Source organism: Lotus japonicus, chromosome 5 (genome assembly GCF_012489685.1).
Source record: "Lotus japonicus ecotype B-129 chromosome 5, LjGifu_v1.2".
NCBI classification, from domain to species: Eukaryota; Viridiplantae; Streptophyta; class Magnoliopsida; order Fabales; family Fabaceae; genus Lotus; species Lotus japonicus.
This window is the reverse complement of record NC_080045.1, coordinates 14,870,546-14,879,720: the sequence shown is the minus strand read 5'-3', so window position 1 is coordinate 14,879,720 and position 9,175 is coordinate 14,870,546. Positions and strand designations below refer to the sequence as shown.

General features: G+C 36.0%; 1 protein-coding gene across 3 annotated transcripts; it reads left to right on the top strand.

Annotated features, from left to right (window-relative positions):
• Positions 1-632: 632 nt before the first annotated feature.
• LOC130717359 (uncharacterized) lies at positions 633-8,892 on the top strand. Of its 3 annotated transcripts, none has more exons than XM_057567566.1 (9): positions 633-1,069; positions 1,714-1,911; positions 2,038-2,160; positions 2,928-2,965; positions 3,042-3,210; positions 3,732-6,803; positions 6,887-7,009; positions 7,174-7,307; positions 8,339-8,892. In XM_057567566.1, the coding sequence occupies exons 1-9, from the start codon at positions 989-991 to the stop codon at positions 8,580-8,582; spliced, it is 4,182 nt and encodes a 1,393-aa protein (XP_057423549.1). In that variant the 5' UTR covers positions 633-988; the 3' UTR covers positions 8,583-8,892. The 3 variants fall into 3 exon arrangements, with proteins under 3 accessions (XP_057423549.1, XP_057423548.1, XP_057423550.1); XM_057567565.1 differs by having other exon boundaries at positions 6,884-7,009; XM_057567567.1 differs by lacking the exons at positions 633-1,069; positions 1,714-1,911; positions 2,038-2,160; positions 2,928-2,965 and having other exon boundaries at positions 3,155-3,289; positions 6,884-7,009.
• The last annotated feature ends 283 nt before the right edge of the window (positions 8,893-9,175 follow it).

Genomic DNA, 9,175 nt, shown 5'->3' with positions numbered 1-9,175 from the left:
GGAAAACAGGCTGTTCATTTTTGTTTGTTTATTGCTTTTGAGTAAATGGTTGTAGCAATGTCGATAAGTTGCAACCTCTCATATGGGAAAGTAACACCTTTTAGGTTCTTGGCCAACCACCACATGACACGTCAGCATGTAGAATCGTTACCTGACTTTCCCTTCCATGAAACTGAAAAAAAAAATGTTGTATAAGAAAAACGGTAGAAGGAAAAATGAAGATAGGCGTAATCAACAAAGTCTAACATAATTAACATAATTGATTCATAAATAGTTAATTTCCTTAAATATCAGTGGGTTTGATCGTTAATGATGCGTATACTAACTAAGGTAATCAATAAGGTCTAGTATAATTAACTGATAGATAGGCGGTAATCAACAAAGTCTAACACAAACGTTAAATAATTTAAGTTCCTTAAATATCAATCAGATGCGATCCGTGAATGATGCATATCAAAATTGATTTATTGAAAAATATTCACCTACTTAATATGATCTCAGAGTCTGACCGACGTGTTGGGTCGTAGGGTTTTCTTTCGGTTTCACTCCACTGGAGTCCATGATGCATGGTTGGTTACGGATAAAGCACACAACCCAAAATAATAATGTAACAATCATGCTTCCTTGAGTTCCTTCCTTTAATTTTGGCGGTTTCCTTTCTTTCTTGTGCTAGTGCCTCGTTTTGTGCTCAATTTCTTTCTCTCTCTCTCTCTCGCAAATACAATGGTTACAACAAGGAAGTTACAATTAAAATATCACCCGTTCACAACAATGACCACTTAGCTAACGCTCTCTCTCTTTCTCACACACTCTCTCTTCGTCTCTTTCTCCAGTTGGTGATGGTGGTTGCAGAGAAAGAGAAAGAGAACGTGATGGAATCATCATCATCATCATCATGAATGTGCTGAATTTGAAGAAGAAAACGCCGCTAAACGCACACAAATAGAAGCAAACACAGTGAGAATTGAGAAAGAGAAGAAGAAGAAGAATGTTTAGACTGCACAAGCACAGGTCTGCGAAATCAGGTGACAGAATCGAGTTCAGAATCTCTCATCTCAAGGCTCTGCAGGTTCGTTCGTTCCTTTCTTCCTTCACTGTTTACTCGTTTTTCAATTTCGTTTTCTTCTTGCTAGCTCGTTTAGCTTTGCGTCGATGATCAATGTTACTAGTTTTCTGTGATTTTTTCATCTTCGGAATTGTTGATTGATTCGCAATGATACTTCATTGATGCAACTGAAAACTGTTAGATTCTAATTTTGAAGTAGCAAACACTGGTAATTTGATATCTGTGTGCGTTATTAATCAATAATCATGTGAAGTGCTTCCACATTTTGGAAATGGAAAAACGTTCTAGCTGAGTGGAGTGATTGAAGTTTAGTTAGTTAGTGCTGAATTTTAGTGGAAAGAAATTAGTTTAGAAGTTTAATTAAGAAATCTAAATTGCGGATCTTCGCGCGTTGTTTGGATAGCTGATGCATTAGCTTTGTGGTTTCTGTTGTAATGGTGATTTGAGATGCAGAACTATGATTCATATATGGTTTTTCGTAAGGATTATTAATTAACAGTAGACAAATCATAAAATGAATTTAAAGATGAGAAGGTACTGTTATAATGTTGCTTGATTTCCTGGCTAAGTTTTGTTTTGGAATTGCATAACGAAATGCTTTATTCTTGAGTCAATTGGCAAATGCGTGCTAATTCTGATGTTTGCAGGTACCCAAGGGGTGGGACAAGCTGTTTGTTTCTGTTGTTTCAATAGAAAATGGCAAAACAGTTGCAAAATCAGGCAAAGTACCGGTGCGGAATGGGAGTTGTCAATGGTCGGATACATTTTCAGAATCTATATGGTTTTCAAGAGATGATTCTTCCAAGGAGGCTGATGATTGCCTCCTCAAGCTTATTGTTGCCATGGTACTATCACTCAAACACTCACTAGTTTTGCGAATTTTACTATATGCACGCCTTTTTCTGTTCCTTGATCATAATCACCTTAAACAGTTTGAAACTTCTCTGTTTGGATTGTCAAATAAATCACAGGGATCTTTAAGATCTGGCATCTTGGGAGAAGCTACTGTTAAAATGAACAGCTATGTGAGTTCTGATACTGCTATTCCACTTTCAATCCCGCTTAAGAAGTGCAACCATGGGACAGTTTTGCATGTAAGTCATACAACTGAAGCTAAATCTTATTTGTGACTGATTGCATAAAGTGATAAAGCATTTCTTTTGTGATTTCCTAGATAGTTATGTTAGTACCATTTAGGATCAGATTCAAAGTTGCTGAAAATCTGGAATATGTAAGCTGGCTAATTGATTTTACAAATAAAAGATCTAAAGTTATATAAATTGTCGTCTTCATTTATTTCCTTTTCATATGAGTTGAATTGGTGTGATACTGTAATGTTACCATTTCACTTAATAAATTGCTCTTGGACAATTACTTTATTTCCTTCTTGCTGATGCTTGATCCTTTTTGACAAATCTCTGTTTCATTAAACATAAAACAACCTGATGATGATGGCACTGTCTTTTGAGTATTTTTCATCTTTTATTCTTTTTTTTGGGGGAGGGGTGCATGAGGTTTAGGTCTAATTTATGGAGACCATGACCCGAAGTGTACTACAATCACATATGACACGGCTTTTCACTTGTTACTCTTATAAAATAGCTGCAGGTTCTTCTTTTGAATTCACTTGTTTTACTATTTCATTAGAACTATCTGTAAAGAGAATTGTAACTGTTAGACATTTGCCCTACTTTGCTGAGAATCCGCTTTCTTGGGTTCATTTCTTCTCCTTCAAGCAGAATTCAATGATTTTCCTCTCCCAGTATAGGGGCAAAACTATTGGCTTATATTCATTATTGCTATTGCAGTAAAATGTCATTCAACTTAAGAGTTGAGAATTCAGTGGTTATGCATTTTGCAGGTAACTGTCCAGTGCCTTACACCAAGAAAGAAACTCAGGTTTGTATTGGTGGGTAGTCTTCTGTATTACAATGCCTATTATTCTTGTAAGTATTGATCTCTTAAACTTTTTCAGGGATCAAGAATCAAGTAAGACAAATTCCCATTTGCAAACCATGAATGAAAATAATCATGATGTGGTTGTTAAATCAGAAGAATCAGATAGTTCTTATGTACAGAGTGTTGAATCTTCCTCAGTTGATGATGGGGACTCTACCTTATCCACCGGAGGAGTTGAAACAAGGGTAAAATTGTACAATTTTCCCTTTAATCATTGTTCTGGTGCACAAATGGTTATAAAGTCCTACCCTTACAAGCATGTTGGTAAATAATAGTTCTCTGTACTATACTTATCTAATTAGTTTGCAGACTCAAATAGTTCTACAGTTAAATAGTTTGTTTATATTTAAGGCCTCCTGATGTCTACCAGGAAGAATTCATTAGGTTTATACTTGAAAAACTTTTCAGTTGCACTAATGGTCATCTCCACCAATTTCAAATTTAACTGGCTTTTAATGACCCTTACTTAAGTATGCAAACATCTGTTTTTGAGAGACTTTCGTGGGGAAATCATAACTTCATTTCATCCTAAATGGTACTCATACGTCATTCATTGTACAAAGGTGTGTTCATTCAGGTTCCGGGAATCAAAAGGATTTATTTATGTATAGCTATCAGCTTGCTTGAGTTGTTATGTTTGAGTTGTGGCATAATTTACTGTTGGCCTGTCTTTACCTGATACTGAAAGGTTGCACCTTATCTGCAGACAACAAGCTTCTCTGGATCTGTATCAAATTACAGCTTTAACTCAATTGAGGGTTTCACAGAAAGGGGAAATATCTCCCCATGTATCAGTGATGAGCAGAGCCCAACCGGAAGACAAGATTCAGCCAGTTCCCAGAGAAGTGTTTCCCATCATGATTACACTGCTAATAACTTTTCCCAGTCGAATCATTCATCATCTAATTCTCAGAATATGCAAGATATTGGTGCATCATCTCCTAAGATGTCCAGTGCTTCTAACAACCGTCTGGAAGCTGCAGAAGATAAAACTGAAGAGCTACGGGCAGAAGCAAAGATGTGGGAGATGAACGCAAGAAAACTAATGGGTGACTTGGACATGCTGAGGACAGAATTCTCAGATCAATCCAAAAAACTGGAAGGTCTGGAAATGAACCTTTCAGAAGCTTATGTAGAACGTGATAGTTTTAAAAAAGTAGTTGAGGAGTTAAAATTGTCATCAGAGGATCCTACAGTGAGGCAGAAAGCATCGGAAGATTCAATATCTCAAAGTGAGTGCATTCCAGACATTGAAAAATCTCTAAAAGATGAACTGAAGTTTCAGAAAGAATCCAATGCTAACTTGTCTTTGCAACTGAAGAAGAGCCAAGAAGCAAATGTTGAGCTTGTGTCTGTTCTCCAGGAGCTGGAAGAGACCATAGAACAGCAGAAATATGAGATAGAAAACCTTTCATCACTACCCTCAAAATTCAGTGATCTGGAGAAATCATTCCAACAAAGTATAGAAGAAAATAAGAGCTTAATGCACCAACTAGAACAGTTGGAGGAATCAAAGAAAAGTCTGCTGGTGAAAGTGCAAGAGCTGGAGGGGACCTTGGAGGATAAAATACGAGGCATTGAACATGCAAGGTTTCCAAACAACAAAGCTCTTTCAGGTGTGGAAATGGAATATGAAAGCAAATTATCTGCTAAGGGGGAAGAAATTTTAAATTTGAAAGAAAAGCTGGTCGAATCTCTCCCAGAAAGATGTAATGCGGAGACAGTGTCCAGTAATGTATCTGATGGATGCCTTTTGAGAGAAATCAAAGTATTGAAAGATAAAGTTCAGGAACTTGAGACTGACTGCAATGAGCTGACAGATGAAAACCTCGAGCTTTTAGGCCAGCTAAATGAAGCAAAGAGCAATTCAAAAGATGGAAATGGATTTCAAAACAAGCTCAAGGATCAATCTTTTGATAGCTTTAAGTCTGAAGTAAGCAACAATTTGTTCCGAATATTCAATTCAGAAGACATACTTCAGGGGAAAAGTGCCAAGAAGATTATTAAAAATGATCATATTCCAATTCAAGAGCTTGAGACTTCTAAATTAGCTCTAGAAGTCAGAATCACAGATCTGAATAAGGAACTAATTAATAGAACATCTGAGATGGAAGATCTTGAGGCTAACTTATCCTGTAAAGAAAAGGAGATTGGGGTTCTTCAGAAGCTCCTTTATCAGTTGGAGGCCAAGGTTTATGATCTTGAACAAGAGAAACTTCAACTAGAGGAACACATGGAGGTCATCACTAAAGAAAGAAAGCATGAGCTAGAGCTCCAGGTATCAGATATAGAACGAGAAAATAAACAATTATTGATGCTGGTTTCTGATTTAGAAGCCCAACTGAGAAATTTGACAAATGAACAAGAGTCCCATTTATCAGAGCTTGAGAACTCTAGATCTCAAGTTGCAAGGCTTCAAGAGAAGATTATGGAGATGCAACCTGAGATGGATTCTTCGATAGAAGATTTGAACCAAAAATTAAAGCTGACACAATTTGAATGGTCGGAAGCACAGAAAGAATGTGAATATCTCAGAGGAGAAAATCAGCAGTTACAAATTACCATGGAGAATCTCGTAGAAAAATGCAAGTCTTTTGAGAAGCTAAATGGAGATTTGAAGAAGCAAAAGTTGAATTTAGAGGAGTATTGCTCCCTTATTAGAGTCAGGTTGAGCGAATCAGATGAAAGATTTGCTGATTGTGCTGAAAGAGTGGAATACTTGGCGAAGAAATTTGCTTCAATGCTGGAAGATATTGAATCAAAGGAGAAGCATCTAACTTCAGCTTTAGATGGTCTTTTGGATAAAAATAGGGAACATATGGAGCAAGATGAGATCTTATTTAGTCAGGTGCAATTGCAGAAGGTGGTAGAAATTCAGAACCTCAAATTAGAAGTTGAAAACCTCAACATGAAACTTTCAGCAGCCTATGATGAAAAAGAGAGAATAGCTTCCAATGCTTTGCTTGAAGTATCCTCATTACATGCTGATAAATCCAAACTGGAATCTGCTATTAAAGAAGTTCAATTGAAAGTGATTTTGTCAAAGACTGAGGTTAATATGATGCAGGCGCAATATGAACAAAATCTGAAAGACCTAACAACCGAGCTTTCAGATTTCAAAACTAAAATGGAAATGCTGATGGATGAACGTGAAAATTTGTTGAAGCTGGTGGAGGACTACAGATCAAGAGAACTGGAATGCAAAAGCACTATAACTGCCCTTGAATTAAAACTTACAGTCACGGAATATGAGCGACAACAGTTCATGGACGAATATGGAAATTTAAAGGTTCAGTTACAACAGGAACATCAATTTGAAAATGAGATTATGGTTCTCAAGAATGAGCTCAACGATTGCAATTCTGAGAAAAAGAGCCTGGAAGCCTCATTGCGCCAGAAATGTGAACTATATGAAGATTTGAAGGCAGAGAAGACAGCATTTGAACAAAGAATATTAACCTTGGAGAAGGCTTCATCAGATCTGGAGGACTGCAATAGAACTAGATCATCTCTTGAAGAAAAGCTTATGCAGTTGGAGAATGAGTTGAAGGCAAGAGAAACAAGATGTATCCAGGATCCTGAGCTCAGCAATATCAAAAGAGTGAACAGCCAGCATCAACAGACCATACAACTACTTGAGCATGAAAAAGCTGAGTTCCAGAGAAAAGCTCAAGCCCTTGAAGAGGAATTGAAGCTGATTAAGGAACAAAAGCGAAATCATGTTTCAAAGCTAAACAGGAAAACTTTACCTCTTCATGATGATTTGAAGGCCTCAAAAGTTAGTATTTGTTTTTCATTAATAACATGATAGAATTGCAATGAGAGGACTTCTAAATTTTCATTCTTTCTTTGATTTAGCAGAATCCTTTGGTGAAGAATACCAATCAACATCGAATTAACAGGAAAAAGTCATCTTCAAAGAATGACAGAGAAATCCCGAAAGATCAACAGGATCCTTATTACAGCAACAAACATCAGAGTGAGGTGATGTGTTTTGAATTTCTTCATTATATTTTACCTCCTTGTCAAAGGTTACCGAGTTATTTTTTTATAACTTCAACTGTATGGCCCATAGTGATAAATATAAAAAATAATTGTGGTCTCACTGGAAACTCAATGTTTTTTTTATGTCTCCTCTTACTCAATAGGTGGAAACTGAACATGGACTTCATGACGAAAGTGTTCATGATGTTGAAGTAGATCCACTATCGAAAACTCGAGTGCTTCAGACTGAACAAGAAAAAGCTCAAGCCAATGACATTTATGAAGTTCAACTTAACAGGTTAGAGGAATGCATTGTGCCTTCAAAGAAATTAAAAAAAGACTTTCAAATGTGTGTATGACCCCTTATTCTGTTTCTGTTACTAGTTTGAAGCTTTTCTTTTATTTTGAAGTATGCAGCAGCATCAATAAAAACAGAAAGTTTTCCCACTAGTGGGTTCTTTTAGCAGGATAACTCCAATGTCCTAAAAGAAAGTTGCTTGAAACTTGAATATATTCATAGCATTGATTCTTCTCCAGATTAGGACAAATTTGAGTGAGAAATTGTTGGTGAAACTTTAAGCTTATGACAAACTTAGAACATACTAACAAAAAAATTACAACTTGGTGGATATCTGTCTGTCAAGAATGTTTAGGGTTTTAAGCAATTAAGCTATGGGGTATTTGGCTCCCATCAGCCATTATCAGATCAAAATACCACATAAAAGTTATAGAAATTAAAGAGCATTAGTTACAGAGATTGATACCAAACACCTTGTGATTAATTGTCATTTAGTTTGGTTCCGTATTATGTCCAATAGGAAAACCTATCCAAGGAATTTAAGGGCATCAAGAATGGAATTTTGGGGAGTGATTTGAAGGGAATAAAGGCTGGGTACCATCTATCTCATCTGTGCTCATATAACCAAGAATGGTTTTTCTACAGGTTAAAAATTAAACAAAAGGAGAAAAACAAATGAAGAAGTTAAAGAGGGAAAAAAAAAACAGTGGTGCTTCATCCTTACCCTAGATGTCTAGGATGAGTCTACAAAACACTGTCAAATTCCTCCATGTGATTACATATTCTATATGTGAAAACAAAGGATTCAGTTTCACTTGGGTGCCTATTGAGGCTGGTGTTTTGTTCTTTTTAGCAATTATTTTAATTTAGAACCATGTTCAAAATTAAGTTGAATATAGCTTTACTTTTCATTTTAGAAATATGTTCACTATAAAATGGCTTCTTAAATACCATATTCTGATGTTTTCCCATGCCTTATTGATCTATTAAGTCACTTGGGTGAAAAAGCTCCTTGAATTTTTATCCTGCAGATCGTCCTCTCAAGACCGCAACAACCAGGCAAATGCCCCAGTAAAATCAATGGCTGAAGAAGAACTAGTGACTAAAGAAAAGTTTGAACATACAAAATCAAAGCTAGAAGCAGAATTAATAGACATTCAGGAGCGATACTTCCACTTGAGCCTTAAATACGCTGAGGTAGAAACCGAGCGTGAAGAACTTGTGATGAAGCTCAAGTCATCATCATCCAAGACCAGAAAAGGATGGCTCTCATAGAACTATGACCACACCATTGACCTTTGATACCTTGTTTCACCAATTTGGAGTGCCACGGAGTTTTCACTCTGCAAAAGGATGTGTCCCTATGGAAATGACTCATAGATTAGAAAAATAGCAATAAAAGTATAATACAGTTGTAAATATCAGAAATTTTGAAGGTATAATTACAGTTAAAGTGATATTATGATTGTCTTGAGCACAAAATACAATTAAGAAACTTCCATTTTTTGTACTTCTACAAGTGTAGCTATTATTTACAACAGAAAACAGGAATATACAAAATAAAAATGTCTCTTCCACAGTGCCAGGTTGGTCTTCCACACTAGAAAAGCAGAGCAAGCAATATTATTACCTCGTCAGATGAGTTTACATTGTCCATAAAAATGTGCTAAGCTAAACAGGTTAGATTGAATGGCACAAATAAAGTCCTAATACGTTATGCCTCTGTTTAAAAAAATTATTTAAGTTTACCTTATAGCATAAACGTTTATATAATTGTCTCAGGAAACTTATGTAAATAGCTTATAATCAACTATAAGTTGTTTTGACCTTACTTCAATGGGTAGATAAGCATAATCTAAATTTTAAGT